Consider the following 25,483-nt stretch of genomic DNA (forward strand, 5'->3'; position numbering starts at 1 on the left):
TTTGCATAACACCAAGATGCTGCACGCCAGTAATCGCATGGCGTGTTTGTGTTCTGACAGGAGTGCCAGCAGCAGTAGCTCGCTCAGCGAGCTTGACAGTGTGCCAAGATGCTGCTGCGGCCGGCTTCGCCTGTGTACATTTGATAAAATGTCGGCAAGGCTGTGCGGAAGGAACGTGGTGCTCAAAGCAATGCATGTAGGAGTACATGTATCGAGCATTGGAGAGGTGCCTGGTAGTTTACACCAAAACACTACCTACAAAAATTCTTTGCTCTCACACCACAGCTAACGCTCAAACATTCATGTTACACACTCGTAACTGTTCTGGGAGTTTTTTTTTTTTTTTTGCATTCCTAATGCTCTGTTTGCTATTTCAATCTCAAATGACGAGGGTGTGTTGTTGTTTGGTATTTTCTTTCTTTTTTTCGTTACATTGCACAGGTTTTGAAACTCTTTGTAATCAGGAGTCAGCTTTGGCTAAGTAACTGTTTTCAGTTGGTTGCTATGACTTCTTTAAAGGCGTACTTTTGTCCTAGGTTGGACCAGCCCTCTGTATATTCATTTCCTTGTAGAACATAAGGGAGCCCAAGTACACAGGTACACTGCAGATACCTGTAGACACCCTCAGGTCCCCTTGGGGCCCCCCTTGAACACGTGCCTGAATTTCCTGAAAGGTCATCGTCCTCCATTAAAGTGGAATATCTGTTCTTCGGCAAGATCCTGTATTCCTCTATTTTCCTTCTTACCGCTTACTCATTCATATGCTTTTTCCTTATTAATTTCCTCTGTTTCCTCTTCACTATCCTATGGTCACTACATCTCCACCTTGCTGAATACTTCCATATATTGAATTATGCCAGGATGCGTGCACAATATGCACTCTCATTTTTAAACTCTCCGTTCGGGCTCTTCCAAGTCCACTTCTGGTTCTTCCGTTAACAAAAGATTTTTTTTTTTCCAGAGTACTGTCAATCCCAATTGGCATCATTACAAGAGTAGGCACATGGTACAGGCACTTACAATATTTTGTAGCACGGTGATTCATTATCTGGCATATTGGCTTTTGTCCTGGCATAGTGATGTGTGATGAGAGAAAAATGAATTTACCATGCCTAATCCGGCATTCGTCATGCTTTTACCACTCCTCTCCCAGCGCATCTGGGACGGGCTTGATTAGGAATGGCATTAAGAGTTTTTGGAGGTGCTGTTGGTGGAGCGAGCCAGCCAGCTCTCCCGAGGGGGAAGGTGCAGTTTTCGGGAAGGCAGTGCAAAGTGTTGGATATGAGTGGTCTTGTGTAGTGCACACTTAATGTGTGTGCACTGGACACTTAGCGCCAAGGCATGGAAGCATAGAATTAAGATGTGGTAGTGTTAGCATTTACCCAAGGTCAATATCATTGCTTTTGTGACGTTACTGTCCTCAAGTTGATGAGTGGGTTCCCACTGACTGTGGTGAGAGTGGAACTGAAGCTGACTTTCATCAAAGTGACTTTATCTTTGGATGATGATTGCTCAGGTATTCTAAATAAAACATGCTTAAAGTCAGAAAGCAATGATAAGTAAAGGTGTGGAGGAATACATAGAGGAGGGAGTTTCAGTACCTGTTTCTGTTCAGGGCACTGGTTCAGGCCCTGCTGGTGTGGCTGGACATGTATCCGGAGGATCTGTACGAACCACCCCAGTTCTCGGTGCTGCACCAACTTCTTGACCTGGCCCAGGCTCAACTGGAACCTGGTTCCAGTCTGGAGCTGCGAGCTAGGCAGCGGCTGCAGCAGTTTCTTGCAAGGGACCCTGAGAAAGGTGACTGTGGAGTCTTCATGTGAAGCTTAATATGGTGTGGGTTTGGGCTAGTTGGTAATCCATTCTTGCGACAAAGCGCACAGAAAACGACAGACGAGAAAAGACAGAGAAGCGCTAACTTCCAACTAAATTCACTTGGAAGTCAGCGCTTGTCTGCGAGCTAATTACAATTAAGAGCTGTAGTAAGGTTGATGAGAGGACTGGACTTTGGGTTGGCCACGTCTGGTGGATGGGTTAGGATGAATTTTAGAGGAATGGGGGCAGAATGATGGTAGAGAATCTGGATTGTTGACTCAGTCTCTTGAGGTATGGGGGGATGATTGGATGAATTGATCTGCACCCCCCCCCCCCCCCCCACTTCCCTCTCACCGAATGTGCATGAACTGTTTGACCTTGTACTCCATCGGTGCGCCTAACTTGGCAATTATCTACAGTTTCTACAGTTATCTACTATGCGGTCGGACTGTTCTCGGAGATCAGTATGTCCATTTGTCGTCACATCTTCCATCACGCACACATATGAGGAGCACTGGTGAATGTGCAGCATGCAATTCACGTGTGTGCAGGGCTGTTTCGACGATCTCTTGTTATGCGAGTCATGCCTGAACGTGGCCTCGCTTCACGAGCCTGTTCAGATTAACTGCTGTGAGACATGTAGCATCCAACACCTAGACTTGCACAGGCATTGTCCAGGGCTGAGGCGGCAGTTAGAATTATCTGGATTTCTGAATTAACAGCGGTCGAATTAACAAGCTTTCACTGTATGTGCGGATTTTGTTCATTTTGGATGATGTGAATGTTTTTTGAAACCCCGTGCAATTCATATCAAGTTTCTACTGTAGCATGTGGTTTTTCAACAGAGCTCTTTGGAACAGAAATTTCAGGGCCTATTTACTGGATTTCAATGCTTGCAGTTTAATTGATCCAGCATGATGCAGGTCAGAAAAACCTGCTTGCCTGTTGACTGCAGCGAGTTAAATGCCTTAGCTGAGAGCGTGCTCCTTTCTTGCATTTGCCAGAGGGACCATTCTTCAAGCCACAACCATGGAATGTGGTATTTGTGAACAGTTGGCCAGGAGCCCAGGCTCGAGCTCAGATGGCAGGAGGTCCCCTCTGGCTGCAGGATCTGGCAGAAGAGAATATTGCCCGCCAGCTGACCTGGATGGACGCAGTAAGCTCATTTCATCTTTCCCTCTGTATTTTTATTTGCAAAATCTCTCATGGGGTTTTAGTGTCTGCAGCTGGGTGGCTTCTGTAGTGTGGCTGATGCCTCCTCTCGTTGCAGGACCTCTTTCGGCGCCTGGTACCACACCACTGCCTGTCTGCCATGTGGCGCAAGCGGGGTCCACGGGATTGGGCAGGCACTGTGCATAATACAGCCACAGCCACTGTGCAGCAATTTAATGCGGTCTCGCGCCGTGTCACCTCAACGCTGCTGTGGGAACGCTGGGACGAGGGCAACCGTGTCCGCCTGCTTGCCAAGTGGATTGGTGTGGCCCAGGAGCTGCGGCTGCTCAAAAACTTTTCCTCTCTCAAGGCTGTCATTGCAGCACTGCAGAGCAACGACATATACCGCTTGTCAAGTGTGTGGGCACGAGTGGCCCCTGATCGGTTGCAGACATTCTTGGAGTTGGCACGCATATTTTCCAGTGAAGACCACCGACTTTCTTGTCGCGAGCTCATGCTCAAGGTGGGCTGTGCATAGAGCTCTTATTGTAGGTTTACCCAAGTACAGCTATAGACGCGTGTCTCATGTGCTGCACAGTTGAACTGTTGGATAGGAATGCTGTTTTACTGCAGTCGAAAGGACTGGCTTAGTGGCTTCCAGCAGCCAGCATGTGTAACTCTGCTTTGCTTTTGCAGCATGGTTAAATTGGCATAGTAAGGCGTAATGAAGTTTCTTGCAACGAGACTATCGGATGCAATGCATGCTTGCTTGCAGTCTTATGCAGTGTACTCTCTTCAAAATGAACTCTCAAGCTGAATTCTGATATACTGAGCACTTCAGGGATATTGTTTAGTTCATGAGCACAGTAAAAAAAAAAAATCTGGTCAAGATACAGAAAACTTGTATACGTTGTTCTAGCAGTGCTGCAAGAGCATTATTAAAATAGTTTTATGCAAGCAGAAATTCTCTCAGGCAAACAGGCAAAACACGAGGCAGCTGAGTGTTTTACTACAGCTGCTGTGCAAATTTTTAAATGTTTGTTTTTTTGTCTTGTGAGAGAACAAGTTTTCTTTGAAGTCCTTTGTATTCTTGTGCTTGTCAGACCTTGTTATAAAGCAAACAAAAAAAACGTAAAATAGCTCGATATAGCCAAAATTCGTAATACAAAATTTAGCCACTAGCATGTGCAAGAGAACTGCAATTTATTCTGTAAAAGGATGGCTGCTTTAGCACCATTTCCATGCTGCTCGCAGCGATTCTGGAGGCCGCAATGAACAGATTGCCAAATGTCTGCTAGATTGGCTTTTCTGCACAGCAATGGTAGCACACGGCAGTGGCAGTTCAAATGTCAACTTGGATGGGTTCCCTGTATCACAGTATCACATGAAAAACTGGATGCCAGAACAGAGGCTTTCACAGTTTTCACCACCTATGCGACAGTCTATGCGGGTACAGGATGGCTGCTGAAAGGTTACAACCGACCAAGTTGCTGGTTCCAGGGGTGCTATCGATGGCCGCAAGACATGTGAATGGGTGCCGACTGCTTGGCTAGCAACTTTTCACCCTGCTGTGTCTTCCATGGAGCTGTTGGCACTAGCGAGATATAGCGTTAATTTTGGCGCAGACGCTTGCTGCATCACCACCAGTCACTTATTTATTGAGGCAAAGCCTGCTGCCTGCCATCAGTGTGTGAACAGCTTGGCACTTGGCAGTTCGATATATCCGTTTCATGGTCATATCATAGTTGACCAAAACAAGATGGTGGAGCTCACGCTAGGAGAGTTATGAAGGCGACAGGACAAATGCCGTGGGTGTGGGCGTTAAGTATGTAACACATTATGAAAGGATAAAAGAAAAAAACTGCGTGCTTTCTCGTGATTGTGCTTAGCGGGTGGTTGGCCATCTTATTCACATCAGGTTCCATATGTGGGAAAGCCCGTTTGTGGAATTTTGCATGAAGTCAAGCCTAGCAGCGTCCAAATGCAGTTGGTCCACACGATAAATGCCAAAGAAGAAAGCGAAAAGTACTCATTTGTATTGTTTTCATGGCACTTTAAACTCGTTCGTCAGATAATTTGCCCAGATATTGTGGTTTTGCCATGGTAGAATTTATGAATGCCATTGCAATATAAGATCACTGCTGAATATTTGGAAATTCTCGAATATCAATTTCTCTTGTGGGTATGAACCGAATATCAACATATTCTATTCGTATTCTAAATTTCGAATATTTGCGCACTTTTACCAGTAATTCATAATATCCATGTTCATTATATCGAGGTTTGACTTTAATTGGGGCTCTATGTTCTCACAACCTGATGTTAGGCACTTGTGTTAAGCTGCACTGCTGTAAGTCTAACAAGCTTACAATGTTTTGTCAAGTTCTTCAGGGTCCACTGTCTATTTTTGCAGTGGGTCATGCTGCAATAAATACTAGATGCTGCACAATCGGTAGGAGCATGAGTACACATCAGCATAAAATTTCAGTTGCTTATTTAGTTGCTTTTCATTATTGACCTGCACACGAGTGGGGCATTTAATCAACCCTTTATGTTGGCACATCAGTAAGTGCAAAGTGTTTGTTCCGGTTTGTGCACGTGTAATTGTGCTTTCCTGATCATGACAAAGGGTATGACTTTGCGAGAGTGCTGTCCAAGAGGCTGTCCTTTGCCTTTGCTGTTATTTGTTTCCAAAGCAGGGCATGCATAAAACAACTTCCTTTTTTGGTCAACATAGACTTTTCCACTCCTCAGTGTAATCTTGTGAATTATTTTCTGATTAGCTAAAACTGATGGCGCGATACCATACACGACCGCTAGTTAATAGGGTTGTGGTGGTCGTCTCCAATGGGTTGACTATACAGTAGAACCCCACTCTTACATTTTTCATGCAACTGTGAAAAAAAAAATGCAACAGTCGGGAAACTTGGTGGCCGAATACAGTGCTTGAAAAAATTGGACATCATTGTCTGCCGCTTTTCTTTTATTTCTAGCAGGTGCAACATGCTTCTCTGAAATTTGCAGGGCTTTGGGGCTTGCATGACCATTTTGCACGCACAGAATGTCTGAAACGTCCTACGATGGTACTTAGTCTGCTTGAGCAGCTGTTGATGGAACGGAGGCAGCAGTGAGGAAGGAGCGCGATGAGCAGGCAAAATTTCAGCACGTGTCTGCTTCTGCGCTTTTTTTGCAACAACTGCTTTAATCCTACACAATCCTCATCTATTCGAATCTAGACATGGCATCTTTTAAGCTGCAGGCGACAAGAAAATGTTGATGACAGAAACAAAAGCCTCGGCACTGACCCGTGCAACCGCACCCCGTACAGCACTGCTCACCCGCTACCTGCTGCAGTGTAGTTTTGTTTTTTTCGCCATCAGTCATTTTTGTTTGCATTACAGCTGTGGTGGAACTGCACAAACAGCCTCAACATAATTCACTCCGCTCATAAGCGTGTATGGTGTCAACATTGGCATGCTGCAGTGGGGCCCACCAAATACAATGCCAGTCAATTACCAGTGGAGTATGGAGTCTTCTTTGGCTGATGTGCAGTCTGCATTCCACACATGCTGAATGTAAACTGTCAGTGCTGGCTCTGGTCAAAGCACTGCCGTGAGGTGAAATTCACAATGTGCCATGCAGGAGCACTGTCACCATTGCAATGTGTCAGTCAAGTGTATATTTAATGGCCTTCTTTGGGAACTGAAGCGGGACTGGCTCGCAAAAACTCAATAGTCAGAAAATCGCAGCACCTGGCAGTGTAACAGTGGGGTTCTACTGTATTTTGCATTATCCTTTTGGCTGCTTATACTTGGTTTCATACATAGCGTCCAATGCTGCCAAAGCTCGCACGCCTATTCGTGCTAGCTACTTTTGTGCCCACAAACTAACTCGTCGTTTGTCCTAAGTGCAGACAGGCATCTTTTGTTGTGGAAAAGTTCAAGTACCACAACTGGCAATGTCCTGCACTTCGTTTTACCTCTTATGACATTTTTGTCCTGCCTTTCACAGAGACCTCAAAAGATTGGCATACAGTGGAGTGATACATGGCTAGCACGCCTATTTCCTCTTAACTCCATCAGTGCCCAAAAAGTAGTTCACCATCAGTGCAAATTTTATTCAGAAAGCTCAATAACAGTGCCAGACTGCCTTGTTCATGATTTGAAATGCTGAGCATGTTGTTTTATGCTTCTCCATGTTTCCATGATAACCTTCACCAAGGCTTCGAGAAGTTAGTGATACACGGCGGAGTGATATGCTTTTTTGGGTGCTGTAGTCGCTTAGCTTCCTAACCATTGCATGCTAAGTGTGAAACAGAAGTATAGGGACTGAGAACGCCATTGATGCATTGATTTTTCATCGGTTTTCTTTGCTTGGTGCAATGCATTTCGTACGTTCAGTGACACCATCATTCTGAGCGTTGTCGATTGACTGTTGCCAGCAACGAGAAGCCACTAGTAGAACAAGCTTCACGTTGCATCCAAGATGGCACTGATTGGAATAGCGACTTGCGACTTCGAGATCGCAAGGGCGCAGCAAGGGAGCAGCATGAGACTTTCTTGCAACTGTCGGTTTCGGCCGAAACATTCACACAACCTCAGTGACTCACAACTGGCAATGCACGTTTACTTCCTGACAGTCCACCTTTTCACAAGATGTGGCACCCTCTGGGGAGTGGCAAAAATTCCTCTGCTACTGGTTGAAAACAAATGCGTGTCGGAGATGTGAGCAATGAATTTTGTAGGTAATGAACCAGCTCTGCTGAACTGCATTTTTTTACCGATTGCACAACGTCTAGTGTTTCTTGCAGTGCGACTCGCAGCATGTTCAGACAGTAGATAACCCTGACCGGCACCTTGCTGTTTATATTTAACCTAATTATGCATGGTCCCACATTGAGACTTGCATGATTGATTTAATGAATAGTGTGGTAAGAATAGAAATGCACAAATATTTTACTCCTGTCGCTGAGCCATGACTTAATGATTTTTTTAATTGAACGATCTATTCTGGTCAAGATTACACTTTTGTTGTCATTATTAATGCCTAATCAGAAGCTTAGTCAAAAAGGTTCTGTACCCTCATTTTTGTAATTAATAATTGGGCCATTATAACATCAACATTGCGGCTCTAATTTGTGCATAAAGACTGATTACTTTGTAGTGGAACACATGGGACAGCTTAAAAAGGTAGACTGTACTACGAAGTACAGTACTACGAAGTGTGAAGTACATGAGCCAACTAAAAGCAAAAACTAATTTATGCATGTTTGGCAGGATTGTTGGTAATGCATATACTGTAAAACCTCGTTCATTCGGACTTCAAGGTACTAAGAAAAATGTCCGAATTAACAAATGACCCTTAAAAAGCTGCTGAAAATTGTCTGCATTACAAAAGGTTTATTTCTTGCAGACCTGGGCGGTGGTTGTCTGCTTTTGATGTGTAAACTGCACTGCAGTGACGATTTTTTTTCCAGTTCCGTCAGATGCTTTACTGCATGCACACTTTCGGAAACATTGACACAAGGGTGCTCCAAAATGTTAAAAGGCCTCCATGGCTTCCTTAGTGGTGCAGTGCAATAGCAGTGGAGCCTCCTCACAACTAGCATCATTGTATGTGAAGAGGCTCCACTGCACAAACTACAAACAGCGTGTGATGATCGTGCAGTTTTGGCACACACAAAGAACCATGGGAACGGAAGTGAAGGAAACACTTCGGGGCTGGAACGGCAGAACACCTAAAATGAAAGCTACACATGAATTGGTGTCCAAATGGCGTGCAGCTGTGCTCGGTTCACTGGCCTATGCACAGCCAGTGCCGTTGCTGTGAGCCGGTGTGGAGCTCAGGAAAGCTGACAAACTATGGGGCCAGAATATTTTTAGGTGGTATATTACCCCTCTGATTGTCACCATGCCAGCTGTTGTGTACTCGTCAGAGGCTCACGGGCAACAGTGCACCATGCAAATCAGGCTGGAGGAGGGCTATTTGAATGATGACTTGCAGTGCCGGTCGCAACTTGTTAGGGCCTTCCACTGGGAGCCAGTCCAAATTAGAGAGCGTCCGACACCATAGACGTGCATGGGCATTGGCCGGGTCCCTACCACAAGTTCAAATGCTCTTGATATCGGAATTAACCTCAGTCGAATTAAGGAGGTTTTACTGCATTACAAATCTCTTAAGCCAATTTCTGTAATTTGTTCTTGTTATTATAAGTGCACTCACTCACAGCTGTGTGTGCGTATGCACCTGGTATTCTTTTTAGCATACCATATTTACTCGCTTAATTTGCGCGCCCCCAACTTCTTACCCAGATTTTTGAGGAAAAGAAACTTTTACTCGCATATTTTGCACTGTGCTGTGCCAGACCACCAGCATGTACGCGGGTCCGTGCAAGGTAGGCTTGAGAAGATTGGCGCTGCTGCGTTGCTTGCAAAATGTGCAAGTGGCGAGGGCACGAGTTATGCGCCGCTTATCTGGCTCACTTGCGCTGGCAGTCGCTGTCTCGGATGAAAAGTTTGTGCGCGTGCCTGAATCTGTAACTACCTAACCATTTGGTGTTCGATTTGCTGCTAGTCAGCGGGGCCACATGCGAGGGCGCTGTCTTATTGCCCGTTATCTCCTTTGCCTCTCATTGCTGGCTTTGCAATTGTATTGCTGCACATTTATTGCTTTGAGTCATGCACGTGTACTCGTGCCATCCCACGGGGAGCTACATTTCATCGAGCGGTGTGGGAGGAGGTATGCGTCTTATATTTGGAGTCAGCCTTTTTTTTTTTTTTTGCCATAAAGGGGTGCGAGTTGAAGGGTCGATATATAGGTGGCCATATACAGTATATATTGTTTTTTACGACTTTTGTTGAGTTTTTAAGACTTATTCAGAAAATATTTGTGTACTTTGCACACTCCATTCTTGAAGCCTTAATTTTAAAAAAAAGTGTGTAAAAACACTAGTAAATACTGTTTTCAAGTGTATGACATAGCATACTAAATGGCAACGTTAACCTTCCTGTGGCAGTACTTTAACAGTAGCAAGCCAGGCATGAATATGCATCCGCGTAAAGGAATGTTCATCCTAATTACATTACCATTAACAGGAAACAAGACGTGTATACCCACGGCAAAGGGGTAGAACAGAGTACCACAGTATTTTTTTATTTTGGGTACAACCTGGAATGGATGTATAGGAATGTATAGGAATTAAGTTTTAGTTTGGAGGTTCTAGCTTGAGGTGGCCTACTGAGAAGAGCTATTCATGCAGCTCCTGCAGATAGCATTCACATAGCTGACTTACTTCTGTGGACCTGTTAAATGGTATCTGCACATCTGACCATAACTGGTGCATAACTCCACTTTGCACAGTTGTGTACAAGCTGCTGTGTAGTAAATAGCTGCATTAGGGCTTTCCAGGACAAGAGTTTCAGGTTCAACGGTACAGCATGCTGTCCAAATAGCACTGAAGGTGTTTTCTAAGTTTATGATTAGGAGCAGATAAAACACTGCTCTGAGCACTTGTGGCACTAGTTTACGTCGCACTAGGCATGTCAGTCATACTTTTTCACGACTGAGTTGTGTAAGTAATAAATGTTTTGATTAAGCCGTCATTTCCTGAGTGCCAGCCAGGAAAACTGAAATTTCGTATTTGTCAGGGAGCCTTAAAGTACACTGTAAATTGAAGAGGAAATTGACCATGTAACGAAGTCTGTGAAAGCGGCATGGTGGTGAACATTAGTGCACAGAGGCAGATGCACTGGTAGACAGGTGAAGTAGCATAGGCACCTCGCCTCATTGGTTGCATTGCATCACTCCTTGCGCCTATTTCAGTGCAGTGTTATTTTAATACCGAATGCATTGTTCTTTCACTGGCATGTTGTGCATGGTAGTTCCTATCTAGTTGAGAACATTGTTCGAGAGTTGATGCCATGACACAGCCAAGACAGCCTCTTGATTAAATTGGCTGTGCATCTGAAAACAAAGCGCAGCAGTTCTGAGGCTGTCTTCACCACTTGCCAATTGGAGGGAGGGGGAGTGAAATTTTTTTGCAATGTGTTTTTAGCACAGGAAACCTGAAAAGGTCAGAAAGTTAGACATGAAATAGTAGGAACTTTGGGTCTGATCACATGTTGTGCCAGATTACTGGAATGAAGAAGCCTGGCAATGTCTTGAAAATCCCTTCAGTAGAATTTTTGCTGACTCTTTGTGTGACAGTTTTGGACAGGCGTTCAGCACTGCAAAGAAAGCAAAACGTGCTGCAGTCTGTCATGCATGTTATTTGTTATTGTGACCTTGTATGTTTTCATTCAAGTCCTTGGAAATCCGCAACCTGTTGTATTGGATTTTCCTTTGTTGCTGTTTGTTCATGCTGTTTTTGTGTGTCCGGTGTTCACTCTTGGCAGGAGGGAACAGCAAAGTTTGCAGACACAGTAGGTGACGATGATCGGCAGCTTCAGAAAGCAATGCAGCGGCAACTGGCAGCCGGCTCGGTGAGCAGCAGCATAAATGCCATGCCAATATTGATGTCCTTGAAGTAGAAGGAAGTTTGTCACATTGCCCTTGGATACATTAGGAGACTTCGTTTTAGTTGAAGCTGCAAGAAAATATGACAGGGTTATGATGTTACTAAGCGCTGTTTTCAAGCTCTTTGATCATTCAAATTCTCAAGGCAGGCTGCATGTATTGATTGACATCATTGTAGCTATGCTATATGCAGTAGTCATTGCAAAAAACGGCAAGCAAGTAGAACTTTGAACTGGAGGTCATCTGAAATTTATGCTGCATTAATTAGTTAGATATTCTGTAAACTTGCTCTGCAGAAACTCTACACTCCTGAGAGAATGAATAGCCAATAATGACTGTCTTAAATGCCTGTCGATGGTATGGGAAATGGGGATACACGTTTCCACATAGTGAAGGATCCTAATTAATAATTGTTGCTTGTTTAATTTGCAGTTAATTTTGTTTCTTGGGATCCCGTGACATAGGCATCAGAAAATCAAGACGGCAAACTTTGTTGTCTATGTTCTAGCTTCTGTGTATTCCACACTATTTTTTGCAATACTAAAATGGTACCAGGGTTGGGAGAATTAATTCTTGAAATTTTCTAGAGTGTAGTGGGGTGGTAATGAGCTATATGTGACCTTGTAATAAGATTTACTCACTACTGGAGGTGCTTAAGTTTTTGTTCGTCGCTTAAGTCGTTCAAGGGAAATTGCTTAAAGGGCAACTCCGGGGCTTTTTTTCTAATATTTCGAGGTTTTGAGTTTATAATGGCACCACATTCCTTGGAGTCTGCGGTCTCCAGCACAAGAATTTTTTTCAAAATACCAAATAGAACCACTGAAACATCAAACCATAATCGAAAAATCTGCATGGCCAGGGACCATGATTCTATTGACGTAGCAATGACACCACAGATGCTATTGGAAAAACACTTGTTCTTGCATTGACTGACTGAAATAGTAACTAGAAATGACAACTCACTTTGCAAAATGCATAAGACAACCTAATACAAGCCTCAAAATTTTTTCTTCACGCGTGCAATAACAAAAGCAATAACGTGATTGATGTTTTTGGCATCACAAACGCAATGTTGCCTGAGAAATCGCCTGAAGTGAGGCCACGGAAACTGTAAACATTAAAATCGATTTGCGTAGGAATAGATTACTGCATGACTCCCAAAGTTTGTGGACGTGATCAGGACTGGGAGGAAAACCGACAGTAAAAGTTTCATTACACTACCTAATCTCAAAATAGCCCTGGAGTTGCCCTTCAAATGGAGAAGTTGTGCTATAAAGCTAAATGTTGCCAGCATCCCCTTTGTCGCATTTTGCTTTTCAATGGTGCATTTTTATAAGTTGTCTTCCTCATGCGATACCAATAGTTTTCGACAATAGCAGATTCCCACTTAGCAAATGACTTCCGGTTCCGCTTGTTGCTCAAAGATGCATTTTTCCTTAACAAAGTAAAGCAGAGGCAAAAACTTTAGCAGCAGTTACAATAGTGGTAATTGAACAGACTTAGTTTTAGTCCACAGTTTGCATTTCTGCTAGTGGGCCTGCTTTTGTCAGGTACTGCATGATGAATATAGTAGTCTCTCCATACAGTGATGTCACTGTTGTTCACTTCTTATTTTAATGATTTTCAAGGATATACTTATCGCTAAAAGCAAGTGACGAGTTTGCAACATGAGCATATTCAAGTTTGTAAATCGAGTTTTGGTGTAGTGTTGCGCTGGTCTTTCATCAGAAGACAGATAAAATTTTGTGATTCTTCAGAGACTTTTGCATGCTCAGATGGTGTACTTGGGTTAAGTTTTTTACTGTAGCTATTATGGCAGCACATCTTTTTTCTTAACTGCGCACACTGCCATACCAGTTGATATAGTACTATGACAGCTGTAAATGGTTTTTCCCACCTGGGGGAAAAATGCTGTATAAGTAAGCCAGTACAAACATAACATACTTGTTTCTGAACATGCTCTACTGCTTTATAATTTGCTCTAGAAAATTGTGTGATTTGTAGCACACACGGAATGTCACAGCCTTTACTAATTGGCTTATTACCAAAGTAATCACTTGTAGAACACAATGCCAAAAAAGGCCTCTTATCATCCAGGTACGCATTACCACTTTTAAAATTTGGTTCCGGTTGCATAAACACTTGGCGCGCCATTAGTGCACTAACCTCACAAGGGCTTCATTCTAACCTTTCATTATGAAACTTCTGTTATTAAGTACAGGTGTATCTTTTTTTTTTTGCTTGGTTACATATGCTGTTAGATCTGCTACATGTGGAGGTGTGTAAATAATTTAGTGAAGTCGTGTGCTAAGGTGGCAAATTTCTGTGTTAATACGAAGCTTTGTACCTTTGATGTCACTACAGACTGTTCCGCAATTAAATGTGCACCGTAGAATGCTTCTCTCATATAAACCAGAGAATTGTTAGAGCTCAAATTGTGCACAGAAATAGCATTTAGTTGGCAGAATTGTTTTATACCACATTTGTTTGGAGTAATCATCTGAATCGATCAAATTAAATCTGGATATTTGCAGTGTCTGCGGCGACATCAAAGCAAAGCAAGCCGCTCTCTCAGCGATTGCACTGGTAGCGCCATCTCGTTTGTTGGCCATGTTGATTTGGCAAAGGAGGTGGGGGGTTGTGGAAGGTTTGAACTTTTTTTGACTGCTGTATCAGTGATCACAAAAAAAAAAAAACATAGTTTGGCCAAAACTGCACTAAATTTGAAGACTGTCGTGAAAAAGCTTCTCCTAACCTCCCGCAACCCCCTCCCCCCTCCTTTGCCGAATCTCTACGGCCTACAAACGATGGTGCCACCGGTAGAATTGCTTAGAGAGCGGCCTGTTTTGTTTTGTCGTCGCCGCAGGTGCTGCAAATATCCGGCTTAATTTGATTGATTCAAGGTATGTACCCTTAACAAGTGCGCTATAAAACAATTCTACCAAATATCATTTCTTTGCGAAATTTGAGCTCAAACAAATTGCCGGTTTCGCTGAGCATTCTATGGCGCATTTTTAATTGCGGAACATGCTGTATGCTGTAGCTCGTCATGCTGTGTGTCCAACTTTGTGTATGTGGATTTTTGTTTCTCGAATAGAGCAAAGTAAAATGTAAATACAATGCCTTCGTATTTTGGGGCAGTTAGTGTGTGCTCTATAGCTGCAGATCTCAAGCAAATAAGTCGCATAATGGCTGCTTTTTTTTTTGTGCTCAGCCCGACTTCGTAGTTTGTTGCTGTGGTGCGTTTTAAATGTTTTTGATGTGTTTGTGTCATTCATGTTCTTTCCTAGATTATTTATAGCAGATGTAATTGATTAAAGTGCACAACAATGCATTGAGGCAATTTGGGGAAATTTATGTTCGGTATGCTGAAGCAAACATACTATGTAGTAAGCATAAGTCACTGGGCACTCCTGGCATAGTAGTAACGTATGGGGTGTAGGGCTTCTTGCCATGTCTGTGTATTTTCAGTTAGGGAAAATTATCACATTGTTGTCTCCCCCAGTTCTAATCTCTGGGTATATTTCCTTGCAGCCAGGCACAATGCAGGGCACAGTGCCTTACTTGGGCATCTTTCTGACAGACTTGACTATGTTGGATGCGGCTCTACCTGATGAGCTGCCCGGAGGTCTGCTAAATTTTGACAAGAGGCGCCGCGAGTTTAGGGTACTTGCACAGATAAAGCTTCTCCAGAGTGCTGCTAACTGCTACAGCCTCCAGCCAGATCCTGCCTTTGTGGCTTGGTTCGACACACTGCCCATGCTTTCAGATGAACAGAGGTGAGTGCATCGGGGCATCCCTCAGAAGCAATGTGCAATGCATCAAGAAGCATTGTCAAGCGTATAACATTCTTTGGGGTACATTTTCGTGTTGAATACTTTGTGAGGAAAATGTAAATGTTCTGGATCACCATGCATGGATAAATATTTAGTGCCCAGTGACTTGTGATGGTGTTTTAAAAAGCAGTAATTACAACTGTAATCATAATGCATAGGATTGCAAAGCACAGACTGTAATCGTTTCCTTAATGCCTAATTACTTTAAACAAGTAACAAGGGACACTGACGGACTGACACTGAAGTCGAAACTACTATGTCTAAACTTACGGGAAAACACGACTGGATTTGATGTGGCAGTTGCCACATTCAGTATAGCCATGCCAACATTATAAGATTCCACCCATAAGTAACATTTTAAAAATAACTTTTTTTTTCTGTTTAACACATCAATTTTATCTTCAAATATGGCTACTGGGCACAGCAAAAAATGATGTGCAGTGGGGAGTCACTTTTGGCTGTATGCAAGTCTCGCCGTTGTACAGCACTCGGATACTACTGCACATTGATGCAGCCTCTGCACTTTCGGGAGATCTTCATCCTTCCTTAGCAAATGGCACAGAACAATTTTCCTGATATGATTGGTATTTACAGTAAAACCTCGATATTTCAAACTCTAAATTTTAAATCCTGAATAATTTGAAGAATTTTTTAGCCGCCGCGGTGGCTGAGTGGTTATGGCGCTCGGGTGCCGGCCCGAAAGACGCGGGTTCGATTTCGGCCGCGGCGGTCGAATTTCGATGGAGGTGAAATTCTAGGAGCCCATGTGCTGTGCGATGTCAGTGCACGTTGAAGAACCCCAGGTGGTCGAAATTTCCGGAGCCCTTCACTACGGCGTCTCTCATAGCCTGAGTCGCTTTGGGATGTTAAACCCCCCATAAACCATAAACCAAATTTAAGGAATTTTTGCGGGCCCGTAATTTATAATGCAAATTTTACCAGATAATTTGAACCGGCGGCCTGCACCCACCCCACTAATTCGAAAATGTGGTGTGCTGTGTGGTCCCGATTTCATCACAAACCTGGTGAAGTGACAGCTCTTTTGAGCTGCAAGGCCGGGTTGCAGAGTGTTGCCAATGGTTGATAGGCAAAGCACCACAGCCCCTGTACTCCCAGCACAAAAATCATCCCACGATATGGCTCATGGACTTCCGAAGCGTGCACCTGCATGGGAGAAGGCGCGCTTTACTGCAACACAGCAAGGGTGCTTCGTCTAGGCAAGGCTTAACTGGAGGGGTTCTGCTCGCTGCTGCCTCTAAACTGACAGTGGACCAGCGTGTGGTGGCTGTGCTGGCATCCACATACACGCACCCACACACACCACATGCACACACCTAGAAGTGTCGGTGCATGTCCCACAACATGTTGACTGTGTGCCACACTGGCCTGCTCTGTTTCTTTGTGTGGTGGGCTGTGGTGTTAGTGGTTAGGTTAGCAGCATATCTGGTTACGTAAAGTGATCACAAATTTCGTCCAATAAAGGTAGTGCATTGCCACAACAAAATTTTTGCCTGGGTTCAATTTTTTCGCTGCACTCAGTTTGAAGGCCCATTTAATATGAATATTTTTGCAGTACCAGTGATTTCTAATTAATGAGGTTTTACTGTATTATATATAGTAAACCTGCACGCTTTCTTCTTGCTTTCTATTTCTTACGCTGTGCTCAATGGTCGCTTGTTAGAGCAGCTTGACGTTTGATATCATGACTTTTGTGGAGGAGGCCATTGTGCTGGCTATTTATTGTATGGCTGTGCTCTTCTGTGCAGTTACCGACTGTCTTGCAAGGTGGAGCCGGCCAGCAGCCCCAAAAGAAGCGCCTTGAGGCAAGTAATGAACTATATGTATAGCTTGCACCGTCATCGCATCCGGTGGTCATGGGATGCCAGTTGGCCATGCTGCCGAACCACCGCCAGACCGCCACTAGCTTACTGCCAACTCTGTTAGCTTGCATCGTGTTGGTTCACGTTCATCCGAAGCTTCAATATGGTTTTGTATGCTATCCTTGGCTGCTCTCATTGTAGCAACAGCTCCAGGTGAAAGAAGGAGGTGACTAACATGAACATCAATAGAGTAAGTTGCTGGGCTAGTTGGTTCATAATGCACAGATGGTGGAATCAGCAAAACTGACGCAGGACAAGAACAAGGAGGCACGCACACAACACAGCTGGACTTAGTTGTAAGTCCAGTGGTGTTGTGTGTGCCTCCTAGTTCTTGTCCTGCGTCAGTTTTGCTGGTTTCACCATCTGTGCTACACGAACGTCTTCCGCATTCTTAAGATAATCGTAAGCATGCAGGTGCGAGTGCTCCAAGACGCTCGGTTTGTAACAGTGCAGGTTGTGGCTGGCTTGCGTTAGCTTAAGCGAGACGATTTGGACCCCACGGACCCCAATTTATGCGCGTGCGGAGCGCACTTTGTGACAGGTAAGAGGCTTGTGCCGTGAACTAAACGTTAGTGAAAACGTGGGAAGCATGGACTACGCCTTGAAGAAGTGAATGTTTTTGCTTTGATAGATGCCATTCAATCTGTTTGACAACACAAACCCAGATTTGGCCCCGCGTAGCTGTATCTTGTCTACAGCATGAGGCAAGCCGCTTCAGATCGGCATGAGTGCAGCGAGCAATGACAGCAGAGAAAGTGGCGTGCCGAGGCCGAACTTTTTTCTCCTAGACGCATTCAAGACAGGCTTCTCACCCACGCGCTGAAGAAATCCTTGTGTGCCTCCAATGATGTGAAGGCTTTCATTTCTTCAGATGTCACAAAACTGGAAGAGTACACGATATCCCCATGGGTCACTTCAGGGAGAACATCAACACCCATCGTTCTGTCAACTCCCGGTCACACTGTGTACGGATCCATATCGTCACACATTTTTACTTTCTGCTTAGCGTACGCACACCATTCAAATAAGTTCAGAGTAGAAGCCTGCACAGAATGGCTCATTTCTTTGTGGAGGAGGCATCGCGCCCAAAAGGATAAGAAAATAATCCAAAGCGTGCCAGGAGTGGTCAGGCATCACAGGGAGGACGGGCGGAGATGGCCTAATGGTTCGGCAGCATGGCTGCCAGCGCTTGATGGGGGCGGAAGTGAGGTCACGTGCAAGCTATGTATTGGGCCATTTAAAGGCCCTGGCCTAATTTGATGTACATTCTGTGAAATTTATCGTGAAAAACTAATGGGTCTTTGTGCTCAAGCTACAGAGTTCTGAGGAATGCTTTGATAGAGGGCTTCACATTAAGTTTTGCCTCCTTAAATTTTTATATGCTCGAAATTTCTGATGAGTCTTTCAGATTGACATGCTTAAATGCAGCTGCCTTGAGGGGGCACTGAGGACAAATATATCTAAGTTGGCCTGTATACAATGTACCACGTTCTAATCAGAGACCACACTCTCCATAACCACGGCTTTTATAAGCTAAAAGACAAAAAACTAAATACAAGTGTCATCATTGCTGGCTGATTTCACAAGTAAGCAGTGTGCATCGACACCGAATTTTGGTATGGATCCCAGAGGCGAGGTTACGCCATCATTAAATTCAAAATAGCGACAACCAGTCCTTTTTGGTGTAGAGGTCACGAATTTGAATCAAGTGGTGGGAAAGCTTTTAAATTCAATTTCTTGGCCATAAATGTGCATTTTGCAGCCAGAAAAATGTTAACATACCTGGAGAGAGCCAGACAATCAATTTGTACTGAAAACAATAATTGAATAGAGTTCTTCTTGATGTCTCTTTAACTGGGCTCAAACCTGCATTTTTGGACTCAATAGCAGGACACCATCTCCTGAGCCACTGTGGTGGGTGCCTCGTTTACAAGAAACTAGTAATCTGTTACTGAAGCTGTTGTTACTATTCTTTTTCTATTTTTTTTTCTGTAAATAGTTTCTAGCTAGCTTTTGCTGAGTTTACTCAATTGAATTCTGTCAGTTTTGAAGTTGTGAGGCTTCTGTTTGCCGCTTCACTGTGCAGTTCAGGCAATGTCGTCGATGGAGACACGGCATCCCTTACCAGCACCAGCAGCCAGCCCCAGAGTGGTGGTTCTCAGGAAAGCTTGCGTCGAAATGGGGTGAGCACTTAAGTATCTTGACAAAAACCTAATTGCCTCGTGACATGTGTGCACAAGTGTACGCTACAACTTTTGGTTTCAGGATATATACCAAGTGTTCTAGGGAAGCCCAACACTAATTTTTAAAAATAGATTTTTTTTAGCTAAAGAAGCTTTTTGCGACATAGTAATAGGCTCAACAAATTTGGGTAATGTCTTGCTCCTTTCAAAAAACACGTGCCTGTGGGGAGCGGGGAGCGCAACGCAATGTCCATCAAAGCGCAACACTTTTTGATGCACGCACCACGTGACAATCACTGCCCCGCCTGCACTGGAGCAGCGAAGTGGCGAGAAGCGGAGAGCACCGCAGTGCAGGCGGGGTAGCAATTGTCACGTGGTACATCACCATGGAGTGTCGAAATTTGATGGACATCACTTTGCACCCCCCCCCCCCTTTCCGCCGGCATGCAGTTATGGCGTGAGAAATGGCCCAAATTTGTTGAGCCGCAGCAGTGAGGTTAATCGTGTTTTTGAAATTCTCAAAACTGATATGGCTGATACTAACGGCCGGCTACAAATCTCTAATTGCAAAGAGGATGCTTCTCGGTAATAGTTAAACAGGTAACTGCAGTCAGATCCCTTCCCGCAACAGCGAACACCGCTACAGCGAAATTTCCGCCACAGTAAAGTATTTCCGAATCCCCATTAGGAAACCATACAAGACAATGCATTCATTTCCCTCCACAACAAACAATTTTTGGAGCGAGGTTCCACTTCAACGAATATTTTCTGAGTAAGCAGCCATTTTTTGTAGTGATAGCTACATTACGCTAGCATTTCGAGCCTTCAGTGTGGCGGTGCCGCCACGGTGGTTGGTCATGTGGTTGGTCTTGCGGTCGCGGCACTGAAACCAAGTAGGGGGGGGGAGTTAATCCACATCCAGGGACGAAGATGAAGAAGGAACGCCCAGCGAAATGGGGCAGCGAAAGACTGGCTTTGCAATTCAACTGAGCAAATTCCACTCGGCCAACTGTAGCTATCGCGTCACTCCAGGTTTAACCAGAGCTAAACAACAGCCAATTTTTTTTTCTTTTTTGTACATCCACATATGCCCATATGCCTTAGGTTTCAGCAAAAACTGCCGCTGAAGTCAGTTCGCACTTCCAATAGCACTGCTTCTGCGATGTGGTGCACGACTGCCTGTGACTGTTTTGCAGATGGCTCAGACTCAGGCGAACCGTGGCCATCTGTGGTGGTTTTCAGCTTTTTTGCTCGCTTCGCTGACAAAGGCGTAATGAAAATCAGTTCTGCATTAATTTTAGTGTGAAGTTATCGTGTTGACGGAAACCCCTGAAAACGTTAAACGTTTTATAAGCGGTGGCTAGTTCCAATGTGCTTCTAAGGTTCATAGCAGAGCACATCAGGCCTAGCAACACCGAGCAAGCAGCGTACAATGATCTGTTAATGCCCGGCATACCGGTGGGCAGCACACCGTTGCAAGAAGACTGACACCGTCTAGAGTACACTCAGTCTCACTTTTGCGCCACAGGCAAGCATCATGGGGATGTTTTTATTTTTTTCGTTTCTGGTGAACTTGGGCACTGACCTATACAGGCACTGCTGCGTAAATGGCATTATGACAGTGGTTCTAGGTGTTGCCTCAACAGAACAATGCTCCGCCAGCATTCAGACCGCATGTCGCCTAACGTCTTCGAAGAATTGAAGCAGCCGCATTTCTAGCATGTCATCTAAAGCATAGATTTTGAAGTGTAGATGACTCCTCTTAAACGCGCAGTGACGTGAAAGCACAAGTGCCTAGTCCACACCGAAATGCCTGCATACAGTGCAGTCTCAGTACAAATTCTCACTGGATGAAAGCGAGGGTGCTTTTATAACGCGTGTACAAAAATATAATTTGGATAGCAAATATAGCATTTATTTATTTGTCCACTGTCTGAGACTTGCGCATATCACGAAAATCTGCACCGTGGCGCTGATTTCGAAATGGCAAAAAACCAAACACTTGTTAAAATAAACATTGTTCATGAACTATCCAGTCCGACCTATCAGCATTCTGGCCCGATTTAACGACAACAAAGCTTCTGCTTCAGCGCAATTTTTCTTGGGGCCCTTGAATTTCATTGTAGTGGGATTCGACTCTATTAGAATTCAATCTCTTTACTAGTTAATGTGATTTGCCTGTTTTTTGACGTCTGGCAACACTGGTATTACTATGCCGCTAAAAGTTTCTCTTTCCCATAAAAAACCATAGTTTTAAAAATTAGTGGCGGGTTTCTATCACACACCTGGTAGCAGACTTTCTGTAAGGAAGTTGTTTTCGCTGCTCATATGTCCGATGAACTTTTTCAGCCAGCTGTTTAGCTTCTTGAACACCTCTGAATTCGAGACAGGACTATCAAAACAGCTTTACTGGCAGCTCAAAACATTCCCATCTTTTGCAAGTGCAGCTGAGCCCTGTTATGAGAGAGACTTTTGTAAGATACAGCCGGGGACACGCGACGTTTTTCACCCTTTGGTTGGCCACCCTATCTCTCTCATTAAAAAGACCTATTTTGTACAAGAGGTATTGTATTGAAGCCATTGGGTAATAAAGGACAAATTTTCTTGCTTTTAAAACACACATTGATACGTGCCATTGTAAAAGCAGAAATAGCGCCTGCATTCGTACAGGAAGAAATTGGTTCTCTCTCGCTCGCCCGCTCGGACCACTTAGGGACCACCGCAGTTTTCAGTCTCTGCTCCAGAGGTTCTCCTTCACATTGCATGTTACAATATTAGCTTATATTGTGGGAGTTCCCCCCAACTCCACGGATGCGGCTCGATTGCTCATAATATGCGCTCACATCCATGCTCAAGGGAGATGGCAAGATGTGATCGGTCACATGGTATTAAAACTGCAACTAATCTAGAGTGAGCCGGTTAAGTGCAAAACATTGACGAGGGTCTTCCAGTGAGAATGCGTGCGTTTGCCCACATGAATTAGTGTGGGCAGAAAAAAGAAATAAAAATAAAATTGCGCAGCCTGGCATTTGCCCATACTGGGAATCATGCGGGTGTGCAACAAAAGCTCATAGTGCTGGGAGCTAGCATGTTGTGCCACATGTGGTGGATTGTGCGATGGGTGCAAGCTTTCCCCTGTCCTGATGCTCAGCTTCTCTAGAGTGAAAGTCTTGGAAAATGGTTCTTTGATCCCACCTTGCATAAAAGCAAAATATTTTGTGCCATGGTGCTCTTTGGCCAAAGCTGCCCTTGCGCCATTAAAATTCATCATCCAAAGCCATAGATAGCAATATATTTAAAGCAGTTCTGAATGTTCTAGAGAATGGCATCTAGCTGATAACAATAGTTGGACGTGTTGAGAATGAAAGCGGTGTTATTAGGACAGTGTGGCGGTGGAGGGTCTAGTTCCGGGTGACATCACAAGAGGGCACTAGTGGGTTGACAAGTCATCATCATAATCATCAGGATAAGCGGCTGCGGCGGAAAGAAGGGAGACAAGTGGAATAAAGGTTATTGGTGTGGAAGCCCGCAGTCTTTCCATCTACTCAACCATGTGACCAGAAGCAGGATTGTTCCATAATCGAGCATTAAGGACCATTTGTGGACAGTCACTTCAACATCTTATATGCAGCCAAGCGTACACTTCTGGTGCCACGAGCTCCGGCCCTCTTAGCTGTAATGTTAGTCGTGTTCTTTAAAACGGCAGTCACATGCTTCTTATGTTGTACACTGCAACGACTGCAGATTTCTTCTCACCTCAATCAGCTCATTTGATTATCTCCAGTTGCACGAGGAAGGGAGGTTCTTCCACATCATGACAGCCATCGCACGTACACAAAGGTGATGAAACCATACTAAGTAATGCCAGTAGCTTCACCGGCATGTGCTCATGGCCCTTTTACCCAATTTGCTAAGCCCACAAGAAATACATAACACTGGTTGGCTGCTGGGCTCTAGTCGCCTATGTCATGTGACGTCTTAGCTGTAACGTTAGTCGCGTTCTTTAAAATGGCATTCTGCAGATTTCTTCTCACCTCATTCAGCTCATTTGATTATCTCCAGTTTCACAAGCTAGGTGAGGTTCTTCCACATCATGACAGCCATCGCACGTACACAAAGGTGATGAAACCATACTAAGTAATGCCAGTAGCTTCACCGCATGGGCTAACTGCTTGGCCCTTTTCCCCAATTTGCTCAAGACCACAAGAAATGCATATTACTGGATGGCTGCTGGGCACTAGGTGCCTACGTCACGTGACATCTCTATCACCATTGGTCACCGCATGCTACGCATCTGCTGAGCCATGCAGGAAAGGTAATCTTCAGAGCTATGTTGAGGGGAAGCCAGCTTAGCCAGCCTCCTGAATTGACCAGCACTCTGAAGTTTGTTCCATTAGATCTGACTGCCAATTTTTGTACAATGTTTTTGCTGTGCATTCACTTTGTAGCTTTACAATGGTCACGAATTGTTCTGTATCAGAGTATGGTGTAAACGAGTTCAGTACAATCAGGTTCGACTGTATTACAGTGCTCCACACACTTGTTTGAAGCCCTCAAATAATGTGTTCATGGCAGTTGGCACTACTTCCTGGGCTTGATATAGCTCTTTGATGCACGTGGAGTCAACCATGATCCATACAAAAGCTCATGCCCAACAGGATACTGTCCCAAGCCCTATGTCACTCAAGAATGACACCAGTACACTCTGCAGTGGGCCCTACAAGCATTCTAGATAAGAGTGGAGCACAGTACTCCCAGTTTTCAACTACTTTGGATGCATTTCAAGCTTTACCCACACACTGTGGCAAGTGTACATGCTCTGTTCCATTGTAGCAATGATGCATGCATACATAAGGCTTTCGACCCTAACTTAGGTCTCTGCAGGGTCCGAAGCAAACCCTTTTGCACTGTGCAATTGCAGTGGACCCAGCAACGCCCGTGGCAAAGCACTGGAAACCTGCAAAGCATGATGAGTGCGTGCCCCCCACCTACACCACCGCATGACCCTGACCTGAAAGTCATCAGGGTCAGCCTGGATCCAACACTGGCAGCATGTCAGGGCAGCCCAACTGGTGTGAATCAAGGCACAACTCTTTACAAGAGCATATTGGTATGTAGTGGCTTACTATAATAGTGCGACGATCAGTTTGCGCATTCTAAACATTTCAATTTTCCAACCTTGTCGCTTTGTTGCGCTTTTTACACTGGGACACAGCTGAGCAATGGGGACCACACACCAGCAGTGGTGCGCAATGCCCTGGAGAAGCATGGCCTAGAAGGTGATCCTGATGAGTATGTGCTGTCCCAGCAGCTTCCAGACTCTGGTAAGCACGTCATGGTGTGTGTGTGTGTGTGTGGCACTATCCTGGACTATGTTTGTTGAACCAATGTCTGTCACACATGCTATGAACTATGCTGCCTGTAGCAATTGGCTCATGAGACATTGGCACCCACTGGCTGTGTACTGCCAGTTGTAGCTTAAAAGTGGCATGAGGAGGCAGTCTCGTGAAGAGTTGCCTGAGCATAAAGCTCTTATATGATCACATTCACGTGTGCCTTGTTCCGAGCATCAGTTACTGCAAGTATGGGAAGGCTGCCTTCTACAAGAATGTTGGAGCTAAATGTTCAGCTAGGTTCCTTCATCATTTTGACGCCTTCAAAATCTCTATATTTGACGATTTTGAAATCTCTACAAGTTGATTTAGACAACAGATTTTTGTGGGTATAGGGTAGGCCTTATACCTCCCGTGTACCGTATTTACTCGCGTAATCCTCGCACTTTTTTTCCCTGAAAATCAACGCGAAGTTTGGGGGTGCGATAATTATGCAGGGAAAATTTTCAAGCAAATGTTTCGGAGTGTTAAATGCAAAGATGAATGGGTGCAAGATCAGGATTGTCAGGTCCGCAGTTGTAAATATAACGAAAACATTGCTTTCAAGCGTAACTTTCCTTCGTTATGAAAGTACAGGGTGAACGTAAGCTCAAGCTGCTAAAGCACTTTATTTGCCGCGCGCAACCTCCCCGTCACTACTCGCGTTGCGTACGTCCTGCAGGCAATTCTACTTTTCGTCAGAGTTCGTGTCGACACTGGAGTTGATGGTT

General features: G+C 44.5%; 1 protein-coding gene across 9 annotated transcripts in view; it reads left to right on the plus strand.

Moving 5' to 3' along the window:
• Positions 1 to 25,483, plus strand: part of Rgl (Ral guanine nucleotide dissociation stimulator-like) — a 57,580-nt gene that overhangs the window by 25,124 nt on the left and 6,973 nt on the right. For 8 of the 9 annotated variants that reach the window (XM_077648271.1, XM_077648266.1, XM_077648265.1 and 5 more), the window contains 9 exons: positions 1,616 to 1,800; positions 2,820 to 2,971; positions 3,086 to 3,490; positions 11,361 to 11,447; positions 15,016 to 15,260; positions 17,084 to 17,140; positions 19,284 to 19,380; positions 24,302 to 24,490; positions 24,596 to 24,704. In XM_077648271.1, coding sequence (XP_077504397.1) covers positions 1,616 to 1,800; positions 2,820 to 2,971; positions 3,086 to 3,490; positions 11,361 to 11,447; positions 15,016 to 15,260; positions 17,084 to 17,140; positions 19,284 to 19,380; positions 24,302 to 24,490; positions 24,596 to 24,704 — 1,526 coding nt within the window. The remainder of the gene's footprint in view (positions 1 to 1,615; positions 1,801 to 2,819; positions 2,972 to 3,085; positions 3,491 to 11,360; positions 11,448 to 15,015; positions 15,261 to 17,083; positions 17,141 to 19,283; positions 19,381 to 24,301; positions 24,491 to 24,595; positions 24,705 to 25,483) is intronic. The other variant, XM_077648270.1, reaches the window with a different exon arrangement.

The sequence above is a fragment of the Amblyomma americanum genome, chromosome 1 (assembly GCF_052857255.1).
Source record: "Amblyomma americanum isolate KBUSLIRL-KWMA chromosome 1, ASM5285725v1, whole genome shotgun sequence".
Classification (NCBI taxonomy): Eukaryota; Metazoa; Arthropoda; class Arachnida; order Ixodida; family Ixodidae; genus Amblyomma; species Amblyomma americanum.